Source organism: Gorilla gorilla, chromosome 15 (genome assembly GCF_029281585.2).
Source record: "Gorilla gorilla gorilla isolate KB3781 chromosome 15, NHGRI_mGorGor1-v2.1_pri, whole genome shotgun sequence".
In the NCBI taxonomy this organism is placed as follows: Eukaryota; Metazoa; Chordata; class Mammalia; order Primates; family Hominidae; genus Gorilla; species Gorilla gorilla.
The window spans coordinates 116457813-116482777 of record NC_073239.2 but is presented as its reverse complement, the minus strand read 5'-3'; the positions used below and the strand labels follow the sequence as shown (position 1 = coordinate 116482777).

At 58.1% G+C, this 24965-nt stretch overlaps 2 protein-coding genes across 6 annotated transcripts in view; one reads left to right on the top strand and one right to left on the bottom strand.

Moving 5' to 3' along the window:
• Positions 1 to 18204, top strand: part of CCDC85C (coiled-coil domain containing 85C) — a 92179-nt gene extending 73975 nt beyond the window's left edge. The window contains exons 3-7 of one of the 4 annotated variants that reach the window (XM_031001512.3): positions 1807 to 1845; positions 7784 to 7891; positions 13042 to 13137; positions 13945 to 14043; positions 14893 to 18204. In XM_031001512.3, the coding sequence (XP_030857372.1) occupies positions 1807 to 1845; positions 7784 to 7891; positions 13042 to 13137; positions 13945 to 14043; positions 14893 to 14982 (432 nt within the window). In that variant the 3' untranslated portion in view covers positions 14983 to 18204. The remainder of the gene's footprint in view (positions 1 to 1806; positions 1846 to 7783; positions 7892 to 13041; positions 13138 to 13944; positions 14044 to 14892) is intronic. The other 3 variants (XM_031001515.3, XM_031001513.3, XM_031001516.3) reach the window with 3 other exon arrangements.
• A 518-nt stretch (positions 18205 to 18722) lies between these two features.
• CCNK (cyclin K) overlaps positions 18723 to 24965 on the bottom strand; it is a 30308-nt gene continuing 24065 nt past the window's right edge. For both annotated transcript variants that reach the window (XM_031001511.3, XM_055361529.2), the window contains exons 10-11: positions 23063 to 23134; positions 18723 to 20078 (exon numbers count right to left, since the gene is read on the bottom strand). In XM_031001511.3, coding sequence (XP_030857371.2) covers positions 19453 to 20078; positions 23063 to 23134 — 698 coding nt within the window. In that variant the 3' untranslated portion in view covers positions 18723 to 19452. The remainder of the gene's footprint in view (positions 20079 to 23062; positions 23135 to 24965) is intronic.

Below are 24965 nucleotides of genomic sequence, written 5' to 3'. Positions count from 1 at the left end.
CAGTGCCAGAGGGCCTGGTTCAAGTCTCACTGGTGCCACCTGCCAGCAGAGTGGCACTGAACAGGTCGCTTAACCTCTCTGCACCTCAGTTTCCCCCTCTGCAAAATGGGGACACTAATGGTGTCTGACACATACATTGTTCAGAGGATGAAAAGGCAAATTGTGGAAAGGACTGGGAGTCGGGCAGTTGGCGGTAAGGGTGGCGGGTTAACCACCGTGATCTTTCCTGTCCATTGTGGGCCAGCCATAGCCTCCACCAGCCTCCGCCTGATGCCAGTTTATGTGCAAACAAACAGAGGCCCGGAAAGTTGAGCTGCTCTGGCTTACTCAGCCAAGGTAGGATTTGGGTTTTGCACCCCTCAGCTGGGCGCAGTGGCTCACGCCTGTAATCCCGGCACTTTGGGAGGCCAAGGCTGGCAGATCACCTGAGATCAGAAGTTCAAGACCAGCCTGGCCAACATGGTGAAACCTCGTCTCTACTAAAAAATACAAAAATTAGCTGAGCATGGTGGCCGGCACCTGTAATCCCAGCTGCTTGGGAGGCTGAGGCAGGAGAATTGCTTGAAACCTGGAGGCAGAGGTTGCAGCGAGCCGAGATTGCAGCACTGCACTCCAGCCTGGGTGACAGAGTGAAACTTCATCTCAAAAACAAAACAAAACAAAACAAAAAAACAAAAGAAACAAAACACACACACACACACAAAACTGCACACCTCAAAGCTCCCACAGGCCTGTCCCTCACTTACCTCACTGGAACAAGTAATGGGCCTGCAGAGGGACCTGGGAAGGGAGGGATGGTCTGCGTGGTGGACAAGACTGGTTTGTGTGTTACCCTGAATGGCACATACATGTGAGTTTGAAAAATGGGATTTCGGGTGTGAAATGACATGGGGACCAAGGGAGGAGCAGTGCCAGCCATGGGTAAGTGACATCAGCCACACATGGCCGCACCTTCATCTCTACCGCCTGATCTGAGTGCAGATTGGGAATATGTCTCTGGACCCCCAGCTGAAGCGGCAGCCCCCTTGTTCTTTTTTTATTTTCCTTTTTTTTCCCTATCAACTTTTGTTTTAAGTTCCTGGGTACATGTGCAGGACATGCAGGTTTGTTACATGAGTACACGTGTGCCATGGTGGTTTGCTGCACAGATCAGCCCATGGCCTAGGTAATAAGCCCAGCATGCATTAGCTCTTCTTCCTGATGCTCTCCCTCCCCCCGTCCCCCTAACACGCCCCAGTGTGTGTTGTTCCCCACTACAAATGAGTTCTCTCAAAATTAAAGAAGAAAAAGAAAGTAAATCCAGTTGGTATGACTGTGTAGCTCTTGTGGGCGACCTTGCAGGTCATCTTTGCCTTGAGGCTAGAACAGGGGGCCAGATAGGGCGTGCATCCCCCACCTGGCCTCTCTGAGCTGCTGGGATCTTGGGGTGCCTCTAGGCCGGGGCACCCCATCCCAGGGCTTCTCAAAGGTTTGCTTTTCCCTGGGAGGGTAGCAGGACATTTGGGGTGGCTCCACCCTGGTGTGAGTTTTGGGGTGAGCTATGGGGGGTGGTGAGTGCTCCTAGGGACTCAGTGCCGGGCACATGGCAGGTGTTCAGTGAGTCCTTGTGAATCCGGAGTTTCTGAAGATGTGGAGCTCCTGGAGTCGCCTTGGCGAGCCCCAACCCTGGCCTTCGGTGTGGGAAAACCACTCCGGCTCAGCTGAGGTCCTGGTGGCTTTGGGCTAACAGATGTCCAGGGAAGGCACTGAGCAGAGTGATGGGCATGGTTGGCATTTACTGGGTGACACTGTTCTCCTTCCTTCTAGCTGCCCCGCCCCTACGGCCGCCCGAGAAGCTGGCTTCAGGTAGAGCTGCCTGGTGGGAGGCGTGTTTGCAGTGGTGTTTGTGGGGGTCGGGAGGCTGCTTTGTGTGCTGTGCGCTGCTGTGTGCTCTGTCCCCCACTCCCCAGCACCCTCCCATTCTTTCCTGGGAGCACTTCCTTCCCAGGCTGCGCTGGCCCTACCTTTAGAGTCTTCTTGGGATCTGCCCTCTCCTCGAGCTGGCATTACTGGCGAAACTTCCAGTTTTGCAAAATAATAGCAAGACGGTGAGGCAGCGACCGCCCCCGAGGGCTCTCTGTGGTGTGAGCCCCTTCTCACGCACCTTGCCCAGGTGCCCGGGGTCCTCCCGCCTCTGCAGGGTGGCAGGGCTGGTGCGAATCCCCACTTTGAAGTGAGACACCTGCAGTGCATGGAGGGAGAAGAGGCTTGCAAGTCTGCATGAGTTAGTGGAGACGAGGCCGGGGCCCACATGCCCACCTAGCTGTGGCTCCCGGTGGGAAGCTGCCTGGGTCCTTGAGGGAGGTCTCCAGGGCTGCTGAGCTGGGTGGGCACTGGGCTGAGGGTTCTGCGTGGGTTGCACAGTTCTGAGGGTCAGCATGAGTCACCATGCCAGGCACCCTGGGCTGCAGCCAGATCCCTGCTGGACAGGGCCTGGGACTGGGGAGCTGCTGGGTGAACTCAGCTCCCACCTGTGCCCAGCCTCGAGACCCATGGAGCCAGGCCCTTTAGGCACTGGCCACTCTCCTGCCAGCTCTCAGGCCTCCACATGGTTTCATTTCTGTCCCCTTCTCCCCGTCCTGAGACTGCCCGCCCCAGAATACCTGCCCCACATTACCCCTCCGGGGGTCTTCAACCCCGTGCCCGAGCCGACACTAAAAAGTGTCTGTAGACACTGCGAGTTGTCCTCTGGGGGCATCACCCCCATTTGAGAACCAGTGACCAACTGTGTGCCAGCCCTGGGCTTGGGCTGGGAGGTGAACCACACCTGTCCAGCCATGCAGACAGACGATAAACCAACAACGTCATTACACAGTGCCAAGTCTCCCTCCCCTTCCAGAGCAGCCCACAGGCATGACTGACGGACGTGTGGACACAAACCTCCTGCGTGCCCTCGTGGGAACAACTCTGGTGCGGTTCCCGTGGGGTCAAGTTGAGGCCTGTCTTCTGTGGAGGCCGCTGTGCTACGCTGCACAGCCCCGACCCCTGCCCTGTCCTGCGTCCTCCCTGCTCTCTCTGCACCTCTGCACTCTCCCTCTGAGGATCTCCGAGACGGATGACAGCTGAATCTCGGTGGGCTTTAGTTTGGAGCAGGACAGTGGAGCCCAGGCTAGTCTGTGGCCCCAGCTGCCCCTGGAGCTGCTGGGGCCCCTGGTGGGAGAATGGTCTCCCCAAGTCATGCATTCGAGCCTCTGCTTCCAGGTGGGTCCCCCAGCCCAGCCAGCTGAGGGTGCACTGTCTTCCAGCACTTCCTGGGTGGAGGTGTCAGCCTGACAGGCCGCTGAGGCCCTGGGTTTATTACTCGGCACCCAGACCGTTGATTACGCATCACTGACCAACCCTGGGAGCTCCCACAGTGCTTCCTCTTCCTGGAGGGAGGTCGCCAGGTCTTGGGGACGGGGTGTTCCCTGGGCCCTGGCCTTGCCCCCACTTCCTCTTCCTGGAGGGAGGTCGCCAGGTCTTGGGGACGGGGTGGTCACTGGGCCGTGGCCTTGCCCCCTGGGTCTCACCTCTCGCCTCCGTAGCCCCTGGGATGATGGCGCATCTGTGGGAGTGGGATTGGCGGGAAATGTGAACTGGAAGGAGCTCTCTCCAGCTCCCTGTCCTCCAACCTGGCCCCCATCCCAGCCTGGGGACTGCACAGTGACCACGGGGACCTGGAGACCATCTCAGCGCACGCTCAGGGCAGAGGCATTATTAGTGCCTGCAGGAGCTGCACGGGGCCTGGGCTCACGTGGCTTTTTCCTGCCCAGGTTCCCATTGCTCTGAGGGTGGATGTAGGCCCCTCCCTGCAGACGGCACCTTCAAGCTCTTCAGCTGCGGTGAAACTGGTCTCTTGTGACAGATCCCCTGGAGCCCCCACAGGCCAGAAGCAGGAGGGCACCTGACCCAGGAGAGTCTGGGCTGGGGGAGACCTGTGTTGGGGTCCTCTCCCTGAGCCCCACAGTGTCTCCTAAGTCAGACACAGTCATTGGCATGACCTAAATTTGGGAGGGGGAGAGGGATGTGGCTGCGTTGCTGTCCACTGTGATCCTGGACCCTGGCCACACCTGGCTGTCCGGCTGAGCCGAGCTGTGCTGTGCCACACGGTGCCAAGGGCCCATGCTCACCTGTCAGGCATCCTGGAGGGTGCTGAGGAGGGAGGAGCCTTGCAGGTCCCCACCCATCCCTGCACCGAGCACTGAGACACCGGTCCAGAGTCGCGCCAGGTGGCCCCTCCACGGGGACTCCTTCCCAGGGCATTCCGTATGAATCAGCCTGGGGCTCCGAGTCTGGTGGTCCAAGTGGTCACTTGCGGGCAGGCTGCCCAGGTGGGGACACAGGGCACCCCCTCTTCAGTGCCTGCCTCCACCCGCACCCCCAGCCCTCACTCCCCTTTAGTTGCTGCCTCCCTGATGGGGCACAGCGTGGTGCCTGGCACACAGGAGGCGCTCTGTTTGTGCCTCTCGGACACATAACTGATGCAGCACATTTGAGGGCCCAAAAGCTCTCTGGGAGCAGGAAGCAGGGTGACAGCAGCTCCCCTGAGCACAGCCCAGAAAAGGCGCTTCCTGCCCGCAGCCACCCCACCCATCCTTCCCAAACAAGCAGCCTCAGGTGGGCAGGCTGGGGCGGGTGGGCTCTGTCTCCATGTCTCATCCTCTTTCTGTTCAGCACCCCCTCTGACAATGCTCCCTAGGGGTCACCCCAGGGTGGCCCCACATAGGCCCCCCTGCAGCTTTGCAGGCAGGCATTCCCTGCAGGATGGGGTTCCCCCTCTGGGGAGAAGGCTGGGCCGCACTGCAGAGGCCCAGAAAGGGCTGGGGAACAACTGGAGTTCACCCAGCGAGTCCTCGCTGGGCCCCGAGTCGGGCAGTGTTGCAGTGAAGGCCCTGGATACAGGCTGGGGGTGTCCTGAACTCCGGTCCTCAGTGGAAAAGGAGGCCCTGCAACCTCCTGGGTCTCTTCCTCCCTAGTCCAGGACACTCCTGCCGCCCTCTGGAAGCTCTAGAAGTGAGTAATGCGGATTGGGCCTGGCCAGGGTGGAAGGGGCCACGCTGAGTGTTTGGCAGGGCTGGCCCCACCCTGTTAAGGATTCGGGAAGTCTTGTTTGAGCTCTGAGCTGGCAGCTCTGTGTGTAAGATCCCTTCTCCCTGGGTCCTGAGGGAGCCACCCGAGGGAGACTGGGCAGGCGGGTGTTTCTGGGGAGCGGCAGTGGACCCCCCGCCTCCCCCTGAGGAAGGGCCAGCACCTTCCTTAGCTGGAGCTCTTCTCTGTGTGCAGAACAAGCCCAGCAGGTGATTTCAGCTCCTGCTTCCCCTCCTCGGGGAAATCCTAGGGAATCTCATTCTGCAAAGGCAGCGACCTGTCTCATAGCAGGATTTTTAATTTGGATTTAAGTGCAATAATGGTTACTCATTTGATGCGCCATTAGTCACATTGCCCCTTAATGAGAGATTGTGCGTTTTTCCTGCCTGGCTTTGTGGCTTGCTAATAAAGTTCTATGGACATGCAAATGTTTATAGAGGCTCACCGAAGGCAAGGGTGGGAATTGCGTGCAGCTAATTAAAAACCTCCCTCACGCTCACGCACACACATCTCCTCCCAGGGAAATTATCTGGGGGAGGGGAGGGGACGGCAGCACAAACCTGCGTTTTCGGTAACAGAACGTGGGAGCCCATTTGGTCGAGGGCCAGAGAGGATGTGGAGGAAGGGACGCCGGAGTCCAAACAGAAGCTGAGCAGGGCAGGGCAGGGCAGGGCCGGCTGAAGGGGAGGGCAGCTGTTCCAATCCCAGGTGTACCCTTCCTGGCTGTGTGGCCCAGTAGTCAGACTGTGTGTATGTGCACGCACGCATTCAGAGTGTGTGCTGGCTTAGAATGCATTCTCCATTGGAGAAGATTTTGTAACTCTCTTACTGTTGCAGAGTCCTGGCCAAGAAAATCAGGTGGTTTGGAATTTTCGCCCTTAAGTGGAGCTAGGGGTACATCTCTCAGGAGAGGTGACCCAGGGAGGCATGGGTGGCTCTGATGGGGTGGGGGGAGGGGTGTCACTCATGGTTGGGGGAGGGTCAGTGAGTGCTGGGCCTAGGGGTGGGGGCTGTAGCCTCTTCCTCTTTTTGGTACCTGGTGGGTGGGGAGGGGGCTTTCCTTGATCTGACCTCCACCTGGGGGCCGTGAGTGCCTCTAGTTAACCTAGGGAGGGTCAGCCAGGGTTAATGCCGTGGTCAGGGCACGGCAGTCCCATTTGATGGTTCAGGGCTGTGCCCAAGGCCCCCGTGCTGAGACCCCTTTGTGATGCTCGCCAGGGTTATCTAAAATCCATCACACTTTGGGGGCCCTGCAGGAAGGTTGGTTCCCACTTCTCTCTCTCTCCTTTATGTCCCTCCCTGACCTTGGACCACACCCAGGTCCTCCCTGAGGCCCAGGAAGCAGCTCCCAGCCTCCAGTGTCCGGCTGCCCTGGCTGACCGGTGTCTGGTGGGCGTGGGCTATTTAATGAGGGGAGTCAGTGCCGGATCCCTGCTTTCCTGTCTTGGCTCCGTGGGAGCTGGTAATAGAGCATCCACTTGCCTCCTTACTCCCGCAGGACATGGCTGTTTGCTGGCCCTTGAGCCAAGCTCTTGAGACCTCCCAGCCCCAGTGGGGGGCCTGGCCAGGGCTCTGATGGGGCTGGGAGAACACAAGAGCTGGACCTCAGTGAGGCTGGGGCTTGTGAGAAGTGCGGGGCCAGGTCCAGCTTTTGAGGGAGGCATGCAGGGTGTGTGGGGGATCTTTCACAGCCAGGCCGAGGGGCTGGTGAGTGGAACTGGGACCCCAGATATGGCTGCAGCCTGTCCTGCCTTCCTTGCCCCTGCCCCAGCCCAGCCCCAGCCTGGGCCTCCCCTGCCCTTGCAGTTTGTTTGGGTAACTCAACAGCCTGCTGATTTATGGGACATTCCGCAGTGTTTTATCTGCCCAGCCGCTTTCTCTCAGTTCGTTTGAAGTAGAAAAGGGTGTTTCGGCCAGAAACACCCAAAACCCTTTAGTGATGCAGAAAGAAAAGAAAGGCCGGGCCTTCTGCTGGGCCGGGCCAGGGGAGGGGCACTGTGGGGCTGACCCGAGAAGTTTATGGGACCTGTGGATTCATTCTGGCTCCTGGTCCCAGCCCCAGCCCCGAATTCTGGGGGTCGGTGGTGTTTGCTTTGCTCTTAAGCAAAGGGTCTAAGGCCAAGCCTTCCTCCCTCCCTCCTGTGTGCAGGAGTTAGTTACGACCCCACAGCTTGCACGAGTTCTCAGGGATTCAGAGGCAGCACCCAGGACCTGCTTTAGGAGCTCCCTGCCCATCCGATGGGGGAGGCAGCCTGGGCGGAGCATCCCTAGAGAGCCCCGAACCCGTGGGAGGTGGGAGGCCTCGCCTGTGGATGTGGCCCCATCTGCTGCGACCCAAGGGCAAGAAGTTGGAGCGGAGGAGCCAGGGTGAGTCACGGGGTGGGAGAGACACTCTCTCCTCACTTGCTCTCACTGGCTCTCCTTCATTCATTCATTCTGTTTATTCAGCCATCCAACACATGTTTACAAAGCCCACGTTGGAGAGTGGATCGCTGACATTTGAGCTGGGGAGAGTGAAGATCGATTGATCCCAGCTTGGGGGATGGATAAGCGGTGTGGAGGGGTCCTCCGGGGCCGTGCCTTTGAGCAGCCCCTGCTGCCGTGAGGAGCCATGCCCAGGGCCCTGGCCTCCTCAGCCTGGCCCTCCGTCTAACCCCTCTCCTTCTCTCCCCTGCAGCAGGCAGGCTCCGGAGAGTTCCGCACGCTGCGGAAAGGCTTCTCGCCCTACCACTCGGAGTCCCAGCTTGCGTCCCTGCCGCCCTCCTACCAGGACTCCCTGCAGAACGTGAGTGTGCACCCCAAAAAAGCCCACATGTTCTGGATGAGGGGCTGAGGCTCAGGCGGGCCAGTGACCTGCCCGGAGGGGCACAGGGATCTGGGTGCCTGAGTTCAGCCCCAGCCCTAGGCCCTGTGTCCGTGTCCCGTCCAGTATGGCAGTTAGAGGCGGAGCCTCAGGTGGGTTGACACTGCCGGAGGTGCGGGGCAGTCTCCAGAGGCCACGTGTGCAGGGCTGCCCGTGCCCAGCCGCTGTCCCTCTAAGCAGCTCATTAGCCTGTGCTACTCCTTGGCCACAGCGGGGAGAGGGTACCCGGCCAGCCCTGGAGCTTGGGGTTCAGGTTTGTGGATTCTGCACTGAAATGACCAGCCTGATGCCTCCAGGGGTATCCTCTGCCCCTACCTGGCTGACCTGGCCTGGAGGGAATGGGGTGGGCGGCTTGGAGCCAGCTCCCGGGAAGTGGAACCTAGCTCAGGACTGTGCCCTGTAGATAGATATGATGGCAGTGGGGAGCCACAGGAGTCCAGGCCCACTTGCCCTCCTGGGACTGGGGGCCTTGCCTTGTGGGACTTCACGCCTCCGGGAGCCTTGGCGGGTGCATGGCGGATGCTTGGGAAGCACCGGCTGTTCTCGTTGCGGCACCTGCAGAGCCGTGTACGGAGGTGCTTCTTGGGCAGCACGTGCGCTTGTAGCAGCTGTGCCCCTTCCTGCTCTCTCCCCTGCACCCCTTTCCCACAAAGCTGACCCCAGGCCCCCGCTGCAGAGCTTGCTGGGCCTCAGTGCTGGCTGCTGGCTCTGCGATTTCTCTTTTGCTGCCCTTCCACCTTCTCCAGGAATGCAGCTGTAGAGCCTGTGCAGGCAGCAAAGCCTGCCAATGGCCAATATTCCAAGCATTTATCCGGAGTCCCGTGGCTGAACGAGGCTCTAACTGTTTCATGGTGGAGGGCTCTGAAAAGCCAAGGGATGCCCTCACGGGGCTGGCTCCTTAGTCTTCATGCCCCGTGCCTCTCATTCATTCAGATCATGGGAGGGAGTAATAGCAGCTAGCAGTTACTCAGTGCTATGTCCTGAAGTCTTCTGCGTGGCCCGCAGGTTGGGAAGTGCTGTGCAAGCACAGCTCTCACATGTACCAGGCCCGCCAGATGCTGTCTCCCTGCAGGCCTCTGGAGAGCACACCCCAGGCATGGGCCGAGCCTCAAGGCCTGAGAGTGCGGATAAAATGCTGTCAGAGTTCGGGAATGTTCAGGAAGGCTTCCTGGAGGAGGCAGCCTTGGGAAAGGGTTTGTTCCTCTTGCCTCCTTTTTTCCTCTAGACTGCTCTGTGCATGAGGGGGTGTCCCCTACTTTGGAAAGGAGGAAGTGAGGCTCATAGGGGTGGGGTGGATGGCCAGGGCCCCATGGCGAGTGCGTCCTGGTGCCTGTGTGTGCCTAGAGGTCAGGGGCCAGCGTGGGGACTGTGCAGGGGTCGCTTCTCCATGAGGCCAGGAGGCCGGGTGATAAACTGAGGTTCAGGGGCCATGATCGGGGCTGGTCGGTGGGCAGGCCCCCAGGAGTGGGATGAACTGAGGTGCAGGGGCCGTGACCGGGGCTGGTCGGCGGGCAGGCCCCCAGGAGTGGGATAAACTGAGGTTCAGGGGCCATGATCGGGGCTGGTTGGCGGGCAGGCCCCCAGGAGTGGGATGAACTGAGGTGCAGGGGCCGTGATCGGGGCTGGTCGGCGGGCAGGCCCCCAGGAGTGGGATGAACTGAGGTGCAGGGGCCGTGATCGGGGCTGGTCGGCGGGCAGGCCCCCAGGAGTGGGATGAACTGAGGTGCAGGGGCCGTGATCGGGGCTGGTCGGTGGGCAGGCCCCCAGGAGTGGGTGTTGAGGGGTCAAGGTGTCTCGTGGGAGGGGCCGATGAAGCCTGGAGAAGTGGCTGCTGTGGAGGGGCCAGGGCCAGAGGCCCAGGAGCTGGACCTCGTGGAGTGTTCACAGGGCACCGGGCCCTTGCTGGGGCCTGGAGAGCCCATGTCTGGCACTTGGACCCCTGGGGAGAGTGAGGGGGTTAGCCGGAGAGGGCCGTCTCCGGGCTCAGACACTGCCTGGGACACAGGCCCTTCCAGACCCAGGCAAGTCTCCTTTAAGGCTACCTGTGGGTCATGGGCACATTGAGGGCATGCTGGAGAGTCCCTGGGTAAAGCAGGTGACTCTGGGGTGGACACCCCCTCCCTGCCCACTGCTGCCCATACCCTCCATCCACTGGCTGTCAGGGCAGGTGCCCAGGCTGGTCCCCAGTGGAGGGTGGGAGGTGGTTTATACCCATCAGCCTCCTAAGGGAGGACACTCAGAGTTGTGCCGTCATCACAGTAGAACATTTTCATCACCCCAGAAAGACACCCTGTACCCATCAGCCGTCACTCCCGTCCCCCTTCCTCCCAGCCACCGGCAACCACCGACTGGTTGGTGCTTTCTGTTTCCATGGATTTGCCTATTCTGGATATTTCGTATAAATGGAATCACATGACGTGTGGCCTTTTGTGTCAGGCTTCTTTCACTCCAAATCTTGTTCTCAGGGTCCAGCCACAGGTACCCTGTATTGGTCTTCATTGCTTTTCATGGCTGAATACTATTCCATTGTGTGGGTGGAACACGATTCCTTCATTTGTTGCTGCACATTTGGATCGTTTCCATGTTTGGGCTCACATGAATGGTGTTGTTCTGAGCGTTTGGGGACAGGTATTTTGTGGATGTCTATTTTCAGTTCTCTCTGGTGCACACTGGTATCCTCACTTTGGGCACCAGCTCAGGAGTCCCACAGACTTGGGTTCAGCGCCCAGCCCCATTGTTTACAAGCTGTTTGGTCTTGGGCAAGCCATTCTCTTAGCCTCACTCTCCTTGTCTGTAAAGTGGGCATGTAGGCCAGGCTCAGTGGCTCACGCCTATAATCCCATCACTTTGGGAGGCCAAGACAGGCGGATTGCTTGAGTCCAGGAGTTCAAGACCAGCCTGGGCAACATGATGAAACCCCATCTCTACCAAAAAAAAAAAAAAAAAAAAAAGCTGGGCATGGTGGTGTGCGCCTGTAGTTCCAACTACGCTGGAAGCTGGGGTGGGAGGACTGCTTGAGCCTGGGAGGTCAAGGCTGCAGCGAGCTGAGATGGTGCCACTGTACTTCAGCCTGGGCGACAGAGTGAGATCCTCTCACTCAAAAAAAAAAAAAAAAAAAAAAGTGGGCATGTATGAACATGTAAAAAGATAGTGCCTGCTGGGAGCAGTGTGGCAAGGACTCAGTGGGCCCATCTGCCCTAAGTGGGTACCTAGTCAGTGGGAGGTGTGTGTGGCCCGAGGGGGCTGAGTTCTAGTGCAGTTGGGGGCCCCTGCACCCCGGGAATGCCCTGGAGGTAACACTAGGACTTTGTCTAGTCCTGGTGTCACTTTCAGGATCCCGGGCCACACCCTCACTGGCACCCACCACTGCCCAGTGAGGCGGGCAGGAGAGGGGCGGCTTGCACAGCTCACCCCCACGCTCCTGGTTTCCCTCCTGCCTGTGCTGCAGAAATCCCAGCCCCCTAGAGCCGGGGGCTGTAACAGGACAGGCAGCCCAGGGGCCTGGTGCAGATGGGGACATGAGGCCAGAGGTGCCAGGGGCCGGCTGGCACATGGCCTGTGTTCTGCAGCGGAAGGTGCAGGAAGGTGTAGGTGCCCAGGTCTCCCAGGGCCGTACGTGTGCGACTGGCGCCCCCTGCTGTCCGGTGCGGGGAGTGCCGCCTTCTGCGTCAGGCCAGGGCGCCCCCTTGCGTTGCCCCAGGGGGAATCCCCAGCGCCCCTGTTGGGTTCCCTACACTACAGAGACCCAACAGCCTGGGCTGGAGTTAGGGGTCTGCACACACCCTGGGGCAGAGGACCCTTTCTATTGTCCAGACGAGGAAACCGAGGCTCAGCGTGGGTTGGGCCCCACCTCAGTGACGCTTTCCTAGACCCCAGGGCTCGGGGGGCCTCCGGAGGTAGCAGCTCCCAGGCCCCCTAGCCTCAGGGGTGGGGCCTGGTCTCCATGTGGAGGCGGGAGCCGGTCAACCTGCAAGGCCCTGGGAGCAGGTCCAGGCCAGGGCGGGTGGGGAGGGCACCAGGGGTTGGCTGCCAGGCCTGCAGGGGGTTCCAGGCCCTGAGGGTCGCAGAGCCCAGCCCTGCGGTATTAGGTGGCCCCATGATGCAGGCCTGGGTGGGTGGGATTCCAGCCCAGCTCCCTGAGCTTGCCAGGCCGCTGGGAGGCGTCATCAGGGCCCCATTTACAGAGAGGGCGGCAGACTCAGCTTCCATGGTTGGCCCAAGGATTGCCAGAGGTGGGAGTCCCGAACTGTCCTGGAAACCCCGCTTCCAGGGCCCACAGGGCACCGCTGTGTGTTTTCTGTCTGGCTCTGGGCACTTGTAAGTTCCTCCCAAGCCTCTCCCAGCATCTTGTGACCTGCTGGTTTCTGTTGGGCCCCCGTGGTCCCCACTGCAGCCCGAGGCAGAAGCCCTGCACCTGGCTTCCCAGCCACATAGACCCTTCCAGGCAGGAAGCTGGGGGTGGGACTGCCTGCCCCTGGGTAGACATGCAGCTTCTGACAGAGGCTGGGTCCCCTCCCCAAGGCCTGATGTGGGAGCTGGGCACCTGGCGGCCAATTCATCCTGCAGGGCTGGGAGGTGGCAGCTGGGAGGCAGGCCCCAGGGAGTGCTCAGGGCGAAGCTGGCCTCGCCCACTGGTGGCTCCAGGGTGGGCAGGGGAAGGGAGTTTGGAGTCAGGCGCCAGGGTTGAGTCCAGACCTTCCTGGTCTTGCTGTGATCTGGGTCTCTTGCCCTCCCTAGGCTGAACTTACTTTCCTTGCAAAACGGACGCTAGGTCTTATCTGTGGGGTGTTGTAGGGGAGCCTGAGAGGTGTGGGTGGGCCCTGGACTGCCCCTCTTGCCTCTGTGCTATCAGGGACCATTTCATCTGCAGAAGACCTGGTGGGCGGGACTGGCCAGACTGGCTGTGGGCTCCTTGGGTCTCCATCCTCACACCTGCCTCCTCTGCCTCACCCCGGTCCCCTTTTCCTCCTGCCTGGGCCCTGGCCCCTCAGAATGGGGGCCTTCTCTGAGCCACCGGTCATTCCTGTGGGAGCCAGCCAGGGTGAGCTGAGATGTGTGATTGCCTTCCCCAGGGCCCGGTCTGCCCCGCACCTGAGCTGCCCTCGCCCCCCTCTGCTGGCTACAGCCCTGCAGGACAGAAGCCCGAGGCTGTCGTGCATGCCATGAAGGTGAGGGCCACTACCCGCTCCCTCAGAAGTCCTCAGATGCTGGGTGCACTGTGAGACTGTGGGACCTTTGCACCTGGGGGTATCCAAGTGGCCAGGGTGGGAGGTTTCATCTGTGTGTGGGTGGCTGGGTGACCATGGCTGCCTGGAGCACTGTGAGGCAGAACTCAGAGGTGGCAGTCATAAGTGTGTCACCTGTCTGCCATCCCTGAGCTACTGCACCTAACAAGACTGAGGCCTGGGGTCGGGGAGGGCAGGCACCCCACTAAGGCCAGAGAGATAGGGGCAGGAGTGGGGCTAGAACTAACCTCAGGTCTGCCAGGCCCAGCCTCTGCAGGTGCAGACTGGTGAGTCCGATGGGCTCCGGTTCCTCCAGGCTGTGCACACTGGAGCACAGTCCCCACTCCCATGCCCCCCTTCCTCCTATGTACGTGCCCCATGACATCTCACATGCATGCACGGCCACGCCCACGCCTACTCACACCCCCTCCACGTGGCGAGTGCCCACTCATCTCCAGCGGGCCCTGGGTTGGAGTGAGTCCACCTGTCTGAGGGTCTTCCTTGCCCAGCCTGTCTACTTCCTCCCAGGTGGCCCAGCCATGAGCTGCTTCCCTTGTAGGGCATCCAGTGTCAGCAGGGTGAGATGACAACCTGCCCCTCAGTTTTTTCCATGCTTGTCCCCAGGGGCCCAGCGGCTCAGGGTCCTCAGCTTTGGTTTGCAGCAGGGGAGGCTGAGGATCACGGGCCAGGTGACTTGCCCAAGGTCTGCCGGTGGCCTCTGCCCCTGACCCCGAGACCCGTTCCCTTCAGGTCCTGGAGGTACACGAGAATCTGGACCGGCAGCTCCAGGACAGCTGTGAGGAGGACCTGAGTGAGAAGGAGAAGGCCATCGTTCGCGAGATGTGCAACGTGAGGCTTCCAGGGGTGGGGGGCAGAGGCTTGGCACTGGGAGTGCGACCAGGGCCACCCAGCATGGCCATACCCTTCCCCATGTGGGACTCCATTTCTCGAATGCTCAGCGAAGGCTGGGTGGCCTTGGATGGCTGGGGGGAGGCCTCAGAGGTGCTAGGAGCCCCGGCCCGTTGTCATCTCGCTGCCCCCTGCCCTTCCCAGAGGGCCCCTGGTGTCTGCAGATCCGCCCTCCCCAGGAGTACCGTGCCTGGGGTTCTGGACAGAGCTTGAGCCCCCCACCCCCCCGGGACTGGTTTGTTCACTCCAGGTGTTCCCTGGGTGCTGGCCCCCGGGCCTCTCAGCTTGCTGGTGCCCCCTGTGGCTGCTGGCTGGGCAGATGGTGCTCAGAGCAGGAGGTCCAGGTGGAACCCTCCAGCCCGCCAGGCTGGGGCTGCCCAGGAGAGCCCCGTGCCCGACCCAGCTGAGCACCATCGGCGGTCTCCTTGGGTGCTTGCAGGAGCCATCGGGGAAGGAGTTTCATAGGGTCTGAACCCAGGGCTTAAAGGGGGGCGAGGGGCTCTGAACTGTGCAGCCCCTCCCCCGCATCACCTAGTGGGGCCCGTGGACCCCACTGGACAGCTGCAAGGCTGAGCCACACCCCAGCAGTGACCTGCTCAGGCCCGATAGTTAGCGTGGCATGCAAAGACCTGGTGTGGGTGTCTCTGGGCCTGCAGTGGCCTCCGTGTCCCTCCTGGCCCTATGGCTCTGAGGACGTGGGTGATTCTGCCGTGATGAGGCGGCGGATGTGCACAGGCGGCAGGTGGACGCGGGTGAGTCCCACCACTCACATCTCTCCCCTCTCCACAGGTGGTCTGGAGAAAGCTGGGAGATGCAGCCAGCTCCAAGCCCTCCATACGGCAGCACCTGTCTGGGAACCAGTTCAAGGGGCCTTTGTAGGGCCACTCTTCTGTGGACGTGGACTGGCCCTGCTGGGGGTCCCCAGGGGGAGTTTCAGGCCCCAGACACGGGCAGGACCTCCAGCCCAGCCCCTGTCTTCTTCCTCTGTGGTGAACTGTACATAGGACGCTGCCCGCCCTGGCCCAGCTGCCATGGGTCCGATGCACTGGCCCAAGCCGCCATCTCCCGCCTCATACACCAGCAACCTGGGAAGACAAGACACTGCGACCGTTCCTGCAGCAGAGCGGCCCGGACGCCTCATTCCCTCTCTGGGCCCTGGGCCCTGGGCTCCATGAGCAAGAGGCTGCAGGCTGCTTCAGAGATCCAGCCTGGGAACTGTCCAGGCTCCTGTGTCCTGCCTGGGATGGAGGGGCCACTCATCAAACCCTCTACTCCCTGGCTGCCACCCACACTGGACAGAGACCACTACCTGGGTCTTGACGCAGGTGGCACCACTTCTTGCCCACATGCCGTGGCCTGGCCCCAGGCCCCCCAAGCACTGGGTCCCCGGCATGTGGACAAGGCCACTCACCACGTCTGTGGCTGGCTGGAGGCTGCCCTGGGCCCTTCCTGTGACCCTCAGCCTTGGAGCTCAGGGTGCCCTCACACCTGGGGATCTGTGCTCAGCCACCCGATGCCCGCTGCTCCTTGCTTTTGGAGGTCATCCCCCTCCCCCACAGTCTCTGCAATGTCCCCCTGCCACCCTGTCCAGGCTATGCCCTTCTTGGGCTCCTCCTGCCCCATGCCTGAGGCACGTCCCTTTTTGTGGTTTACATGACAGGCCAGTAACAGGAAGGGCCTGGGGAGAGTTTCTGGGCTGAGCCACATGTGATTTTCCTGATGGGCAGCACTGGGCCACAGCTGGGGCTCTGGTTGGCTGTGACCTCCCCCAGGGCCTGGCTGCATCTTGGGTCCCTGTGGACAGAGCTGTCTGGGCTGCAGATGAGAGTTCTGTTCTTTTTGGGAAGGAGCGGGTCTGGCCAGGTTCTGCCTTTAGTTTGTGGTGTGACCTTTAGCAGTTCACTCAGCCTCTCTGGGCTCTTGGTGGAAACAGGTCTCTGAGGTTCCTTTTCGGCCATGCTTATGGCTCCAGGTCATCCAGCGCCACAGGGCAGGGGTCCTCACTGAGGGGGCGTGAGCCAACAGCCGACGGCTGAGGGCGGGCCAGGTGGAGCTGAGTTCCGCTGCCTTGCAGTCGCTGCGCGTGGACAGTTGCCTCCCCACTCTGAGCCCGTGTCCTCAGTAGTAAAACGGGCAGCATAAGGCCCTCCTCACAGGATTCCGGGCATCGAGTGAGATCTTCAGTGTATATGACCATGTATAAACTGTAAAGTGCAATAGAAAATTGTGTGTGTGAGGAAAGTAAGGCCTAGAGGGGGTGATGTGTGGCACATGACAGGGGAGATCCCACAGCTGCAGCGCGGGGACAGGCCGCTTCCCCACATCCGCTCATGCCACTGTAAGCAGCCCTAGCTCTTGAGTCCAGGACCTCACCAGGTCCTCATCAGACTCCTGTGCTCTTCCAGGGGGTGCTCAGAGCCCCACCTGAAGAGCCCAGAGAGGCTGTCTTCCTACCCAGCAGGTCTCACGCAGGCCCAAGGCTGGGGATGCAGGCAAGAGGAGGGAGATGGCCGCCCTGTCCCTCTCCCTAGCTGGCAGCTCTATTCTGAGCAGTTCTTGCTGCCCGTTTGCTCTCAGGGGAAAGGCTCACGCCCCCCATCTTAGCCCCAGGGGGGTAAGTGGGTGCTGGTGATGGGACGGTGTGGCACTCCTGCCGTGGGTGTTGCCAGGAGGCTCTTTGGGAAGGAGTGCCGCCCAGTCAGGTGGTGCGCTCCCGGTCACTAGGGGTGTACACGTGAAGTTGGGTGAACACCTGCTGCTCATGGTACCCAGTGATTCTTGCCCGAGTGGGCAGCTGAGCAGAGGCCCCTCTGGGTCTTGCAGTCCAAAGAACCGCAGAGTAGCCCAAGGGGTGTGGGTCCATTTTGAGTGGCAGCCAAGTCTGGGAGCCCCTGTGCATCATGTTTGGGTCAGGTTGGCTTGGCCACCACTGAAATAAGCAATAAGTACGGGCTCCTGGTACCTGCGGATCTCCTGCAAACAGGCCCAGAGAACAGCCTTGAAGCCACCTTTCCCCTCAAGGGGACTGACGCTGTCTTTAATGCTGCAGTGGCATCCAGGGATCAGTGGAACGGTGCTTTGAGAACCCTCCTGCTGTTACGGAGGCAGCACAAAGCTGGTGACCCCTGAGCCAACACGGCACTGGGATGGCTTTCTAGGACAGAACCCTGTCGGCGACAGTCACGTCTCAAACTAATAGCTGATTTTAAAAGCCAGCAGCAGCGACGCCATGTACCTGAGTACAGGTGGCAGTTGCAGAGCCGTGGGCTGTAGAGGGTCAGATGGGGCTTCCCACAGGGGAAATCTGGGCGTGCTGCAGCTCAGGGTGACTCCCAGCTCTGTCACTAGCAGGGCGACCCCTTCCTTCTGGAGCCTTAGCTCTGAAAGCCCCCAGTGGGGGTGCCCTTTCAGATGCCCCGTTTCCATTTCAAAGGCTCTGATTCTTGATCTTGAAGCCGGACGCGGCACTGGCACTCGGCTTCAGTTTCCACTGTGACAGACGGAGGTCTCCTTTCGCCCCAGCCCAGGCGGCCAAGCCCATCCCGGCCTCAGAACATGCTGAGCACATTTTATAGGGTGGCACCTTTTTATCCAAGTTACTAGCTACACATCAGTGTTTAAAGAGAAAAAAGTGACCTTTCATTTTTTTTTTTTTTTCTTGAAACTTGAGGAAACAAGATACATACTACTGATTTTTTTTTTCTTTTCTTAAAACTAAATGCATGACTGCAGAGCGGTAGAGGTGTATATTTTTCATACTGTGGGGCAAAGTATTTGTGCTGCTTTTTGGAGATGGACTGGAACGTCTGGTTTCTGTCCCCGGGCCCGGCAGCTACGTCTATTTTCTGTAGAAGGTGCCACAGTGAGACCCGGAGCCACCCCTTCCTGCCCTGGCGCCGTTTAGAGCTGGGAGCCCGTGGACTCCCGGCCTGTTTCTACCTTCTATTCAACCACTCTGATGTGGGGAGACAAGAAGAAATAGAACTTTTTGATAGTGTGGTAAAAACATTGATTTGAACTATTTTAGTAAAAGGAGTAACAAACAAGATTGTGATAGTGTCTACTTTGAGCTAGATAAATAAAGGCCTCTTTGTGAGCCTCCTGGCTGGGTGCTCAGTGCTTGTTTCTGTCGTGGGTGGCAGGGTCAGCAGGCAGAGACAGGGCCAAGGCCCCTCAAGCACCGCAGATGGGGGCTCAGTCGGGGCCCCTTCCACAGACAGAGCCGTGGCCCCTCAAGGTGGACAGTGAGGCCGCTGCTCCTCCAGCTGCCTCTGTCTCATCACAGGCCAGAAGTGGAAAGGGTTTCAAATCCAAGCCCCGGGTTCTTGTGTGTGTTCTACGCAGCAAGGCTTCAAAGTTTCAAACTGGTTTGGAACTCAACCAGGTCCTCCAAAGGAAACCAAGGCAGGCACAGGATGGGGGCAGGCTGGCTTGGCAGGCAGCTGTGCGGATCCACCCAGAGTGCCTTGGGAGGCAGTGGGGTTGGCTGTGGCTGCTGTGAGCTGCAGCCAGGCCTCTCCCGCGTCCCCAGGGTCTGGAAGGAGGGCTTCTGCACATTTTATAAGCCAGGGACTGCGAAGGCCTGGAGCCCCACCTTCCACCCATAACAAAGAAAGGGATAGTTTCAGAACTGCTTTTATTTGGATAACTGACTGAAGGAGTCTCATTTGTAACCAAGATGGAATTCACAGTATGTTGTTACATTCACACTTAAAAAATATATCTCTATGTACAGGAATTTGCAAAGAGATGTAAACATACATTACTTTCCAAGTACATTTCTCCCCTTCTCCCTGGAGGAAAAAAAAAAGCCATCCAATGAGGCAACCCCTTCAAAATAATTTTAATACAAAGGATGCAAACATCTATAAATGAAAAATGTGGTTCTTCTGCCCCTTCTGGGTGTCATGGGAGAGAATGTCACTGAATGAAAATGACAACAGCTTGGCTTCAGATGGAACTGGACTATTTAAAATTGAGTTTCCAGGAAAAATAGGCACTGATTTCTAGAAGGAAATTAACTCCTTACCGAAGCTATTTATTGAGCCAATATGGCTGGTTAACATCTTCACTAGTATAAAGTAACCCAGTGCAGGACTCTCAGACATTAGCTGAACCAAGTGTACACAGTCAGACTACAAGGGCACTGATGAGGCTACTCTGAAAGCTGGTTGTCCCCGTCCTCTAGGTGTGAGGACCACTCTGATTTTATCCCAGGGGCCCGGTCCATTCTTCCCATACTGCAACTGTCGCGCACTATACAAGGTACCCTGCTGCTTACCCACTTCAACTACTCTGCAAGTCGATTAGAAAATCTTGTTAAAAAAACAGAGGGAAAAAAGGCTCACGTTATCTCATCCAGGCTGCCCGCCCCAGCCCCCCAACTGGAGGCATGCCGGGTGGGGGAATGGGCGGGGGCACAGGAGGCTGTCCTCCAGGGGGGACGGCAGGAGGTGGGTAGCTGGCTGGCGGCAGGCCCAACCCTGGAGGAGGATGAGGGGGGACTGCGTGGGTAGGCGGGAGGCGTGGGGGTGGGGGTGGGAAGTTGGGGTTGTAGGTGGGTGGGGGTGGGGGGTAGCCAGGAGTAGGGGGTGGGATGGCAGGTGGGGGGAAGGAGGCTGGGGGAGGAGGCACAGGTGGCGGGGGCGGGTTGGGCGGGTAGACATGGGGGTGGTAGGGCAGATGTGCAGGTGGGCCGTAGGCGGGGGGCAGGGCGCCGTAGGAGGGTCCCTCGGTCTTCATCATGGACTGCAGGCTCTGGTAGCCCTCTCCAGACATGTAGGAGCTGGTGGTGGACATCCCGGTCATGTAGCTGGAGGGGGGCGGGGGCGGGGGCCGGTGTGGCAGCGGCGGTGGCTGGTGCACAGGGGCCGGGTGGGCCGGAGGGGGAATCTGGACTTTGGGGAGGTCAGTGGCATCCACAGGGCCCGGCGGCTCAGCCTCACCTAAGGCAGCAGCGAGGGGAGGCTTCCGGTCTGCAGGAGAGAGACGCATCAGTGCCTGGCCTCCACCAGCCATGGTTGCTTTTTCAGTGCCTCCTGGCCCTTCAGGGCCATCTTTACAGAGGAGCAGGGAGCAGCTGCCCCCCTCCTCTGTGGCCCAACGCATGGGCCCATGCCCCATGTCCTGATGCCACCAGATGTCTCCCCACCATCTGTCAAAAAGGCCCTCCACCCTGTCTGCGACGACCTGGGGTTTTCCCTCCCTCAGCCCTGACCACACCACCTACAGGCAGTCTCGGCAGCGCCCGAAGCCCCCTTGTGCCCTGGCCCCAGCCCCCTCTTCCTAGTGCAAAACGTGTGGGGGCTCCTCTGTTTTTCTGCCTTCAGAAACTGACCCCAGGGGTCAGGGCCACACTGAACTCCTGTCTGCAGCAGTGGCATTTTGCAGAAAACCTCAGAGTTAGTCAAATGAATGTGATGGCACTTAAAACAATTGTGTACAAGTCTCTGACATTCCCGGTGTACCCATCGAAGCAGCAATTCAGGTTCTATTCTACTCAAGAGAGTCTACATCAAACCCCACTGTGTGCTCTCAGATAGCAGCCTCCTTGAGAGGAGTGTGTGCATGCGTGTGCGTGTGCGTGCTGCGTGTGTGTGCGTGCTGCGTGTGCAGCAGGGACAGGCAGCACTAGGTGTTGAGCACGCCCAAGATACTCGTGCTCAGAACCAGCCTCAGGCCCCTCCCACAGCGCCTCCCAGCCCATGAGCCCTCACGCCCCCTTCTGCCAAAGCCTTAATTAACATGTTTTGGCCTGTGATCCCCGGGTCACCGTCAGACCACTGGAAAATGACATCGGAACACCCCACCACAGGTAGCCAAACACACAGAATGAGTGTCCTTTCCCAAGGCAGCCCAGGAGACAGACCACAGGAGCAACATGTCTGGTTCCAGAGAACACAGAGAGGACAAAGCCACGAAGATGCTTCTGGTTCCCCAGGCACTTGGGTTAGGCAAGGCACAGCATGACATCTGGTTGGGTAGACGTGGCCATTGGCACACAACCCGTTTGATCTTGCCAAAGCAAGCATGAGCAGGATTTCATCAGGTCGGTAACAGGTGTGCCACTGGCGTGCCACATCAGCGCCCCGCCAGCCCACCGGGTAGGAAGGTCATATGTGCCTGGCCTTAGATAACTGGCTTTGGCTCCAGGTCAGGGCCAGATGCCCTGTGGTTCTAGAAGCTGACTAAAAAAGAGGTGCAGAAAAGTGCTGACACCCTTCAATGCCTCCTGTGTGTCACTCCACAGCCACCTGGGCCCACAGGCCTGCTCCTCCACCTTGCAGAAATCAACTTTTCCAACACTCGACCCTGTAGCCTGAATCTTCAAGTCACCAGTGCGCCTGCCCTTGTGCTGTGTGACTGAGCTGGAACAGCAAGTGGGGGTCTCTCCTGGGCACCCCATTCCCTCTCTGTACACTTGCTCCTGACCAAGTGCCACACACTGCCACCAAACTGCTCCCTAAACATCACTGCTGACCTGAATGCCTCTTCCCATGGCCTAGGGCCTCCCAGGAAGTGTACTTCCCTCCCTTCCTCACGGCCCAGCTTTACTGCGCCTCCCAGGCCCTGCTCTCTTCAGCCATGGCCTCCTGGCAGTGTATCTGGCTCCCAGGTCCCACTCAAGTCCCAGGCCTACTCCTGGCTATCTGTAATGGGGGAGGGAGTAGAGCTCTGAGGCCTCCACAGCAGCTACTCAGTGCCCTGGAGGCAGCAGCACCCCTCCGGCTGCCCCAGGCTCCCCAGATGAACCACCCATCTCCTCAGTGAAGGCACAGCCCCAGACTCGGACCAGGGGAACTGCACTTGGCGAGGAGGTGCTCCATAAATGCTTCATGAGCAACCACAGGCATTTCTTTAACTAAGGTTCATATTGAATTGGGGGTTTTGGGATTTGGCCCCAAAGTGGAAAATGACGCCTCTGTTCTCCCAAAGCACAAACACTATCATGATTGAGTAGAAACAGAAATGTAATCTGTGGCACATCTGCTACAGGCACACGGTGCTGTGAGCCCCAGTGTGAGCCACGTGCACCGACCAACAGTGAGTGTAGCAGGCTGGAAGAGCTGCTGACAGAGGCTCGGAAGCCTCCGGAGTATCGATCACCTTTCGGAAAGCAAGCACAGGTTACTCTGGCCTTCTCTAGCGCATCACCTTCTGAAATGGTGCCACAGGTAAAGAATGCCATCTACTTTACAGCTTTTCTCCTCTATTGCCAGCGGTATCAGAGAGGCTTTCCAGCTTACCATGTACTTGTTGAGAACTTTTCACTCTTTCATTTACTCTCTGTACAACTACTTATTCTTCAGAATGCACTAACACGACACACTGCCAACAGGAAGCAGGTGTGGGGGCGGCCGGAGCCTAGTAGCCACAGTAACCCTGCCTCTATCTCAGAAGGCGGGGTTTGGCTTTCTTTCCTAAAACTGATTCTAATACAATGTGTAGTTTAGCATTTCTGGATGTGAGAGGTCGGAAAATATTCAGATATACTTAACAATTTACAACATTCTCAAAATACCTGGTCAAAATCAGAACTTTGAGACACGGTCTCCCTCTCACCCAGGCTGGAGTACAGTGGTGCAATCATAGCTCACTGCAGCCTTGACTGCCCAGGGCTCAAATGATCTTCCCATCTCAGACTCCTAAGTAGTTGGGACTACAGGCGTGTGCTACCACACCTGGCTAATTTTTTAGACAGGGTCTCACTCTGTCGCCCAGGCTGACCTCGAACTCCTGGGGTCAGGTGATTCTCCTGCCTCCGCCTCCCAAAGTGCTGGGATCAAAAACACAAGCCATTGTGCCCAGCCCAAGAACAATTTTGCAAAGATTCCTGCCTGCGGCTGACATTGTCAATCTGGGCCCCACAGTCTCCCTTTTCTAAGCTCCCAGGACCTGCTGCGTCCAACATTCAGAGGCGATGTGCACAGCTGGCCAAGCTGCTTCAGCAGATGCTTACCTGGAGGTGGGTGGGCTGGAGGCAACGGTGGGTGAGTGGTCTCAATTTTGGGGATTTTAGGTGGTGGTGGTTCTACAAAGAAAAAGCAGATTAGAAAACCAGTCATACTTCTTCACATGAATAAGCATGTCATAAAGAAAAATGTACTGGCAGAGATTTCTTTGGGAGAAAAACAACAGAGATGACCAAGGCTTTAAGGGAACTTGAGGAAGGTTTCATCTAAACCATTATGCACGAATCCTGTTAACAAATTAAATGCCACCTCCCTCCAAAATACCTGCGAGCTTCCCACAGGCAGCCCATTTTCCATGTCTACCTAAGTTTCCTTGCTGACCACTTCACTCAAGTCCTTCCAACCATGTGAGACCAGCAGAGCAACGTCTTCATGAGCATGTATGACCTATCTGGAGTCCTCCCTGGTACAGAGGACACAAAGAAAGGTCCAGAGTAGCAACATCATGTCACTGAGTCCCCTGAGGGTTCCACAAGAGAATCGCTATCTTTTCATTCTTAGACATAGTTTATTCTCTCTCTCCCAAATACTGACTTCCAGTGGGCAGCATGTCAGAAGCAGCACATTAACTGGAGTCAGCAGAGCTCCGGAGGTTGACACACTGATGGCAGGAAGAATGTGCCGCTCATAAAAGCCCAGCAGTCAGGACCCCTTGAGGTGGAGGAAACAGCCCACCCTTCCGGGGTCAGGCAGTGGCACGCAGCCAGAATCCACAATGACAGCACTAGGTCTCCAAGGCAGCCCAAGGGAAGTCCAATCTCTTCCGTTTAAGAAGGCAGCATGCACATCACAACTGAAAAAGAACCCTATTTTTCTGTTTGCATGCTGAGGCTTTTTCTTCCTGAAATGTACTTTCTTCTGGCTTGTACACCACTCAGATCTGAGTCTCCTCTGCCATCACTGGCCTCTTTATCTGGATTTCCTCCATCTCAAATACAGGCTCAATTTAAGGTCCAGGGACTTCCTCTCTCTTCACCCTCTTCCTCAGAGTCCAAAGCCCTCTCTAAGTGGACAACTACAAACCTACATTTCTAGCGTCCATCTTGCCACCAAAACCATGGCCCATCCCTAGACCCACCAATCAGCACCTCACACTCTTACCTTTTGCCTGTGTATCCTGTAACTGCTATTACTCTCACCTCAGGGACCCACCTATCAGCACCTCACACTCTTACCTTTTGCCTGTGTATCCTGTAACTGCTATTACTCTCACCTCAGGGACCCACCTATCAGCACCTCACACTCTTACCTTTTGCCTGTGTATCCTGTAACTGCTATTACTCTCACCTCAGGGACCCACCTCCTGCCTTTTTCCACAGCTGTTAATAGTTAGCTAAAGCTGTCTACATCAGGGCTGTCCAACAGCAATATAACTGAGAGCCACATATCTACAATTTTAAACTTTCCAGGAGCCATTTTATTTTTTGAGACAGGGTCTCGCTCTGTCACCGAGGCTGGAGTGTAGTAGTGTAATCATGGCTCACTGCAGCTTCAACCAACCAGGCTCAAGTGATCTTGCTGCCTGAGTCTCCCAAGTAGCTGGGACCATAGGTGTGGCACCACCACGCCGAGCTGATTTTTAAATTTTGTGTAGTGATGGGGTCTCCCTATGTGGCCCAGTCTGGCCTGGAACTCCTGGGCTCAAATCATGCCTTGGCCTCCCAAAGTGCTGGGATTACAAGTGTGCCAGGAACCACTTTAACAAGAAAAAGGAGCACTCCAGCCTGCGTAACAGAGCAAGACTCTGGAAATAAAAGGAAAAAGGATAAAAATATATTTAACCCGATAGATCGAAAATTTTATTTCAACATGTAACCAATATAAAGCTTTACTAATGAGATGTCTTACGTTCTCCTTTCTTGGAAATCTCTGTGTATTTTGCATTGTCAG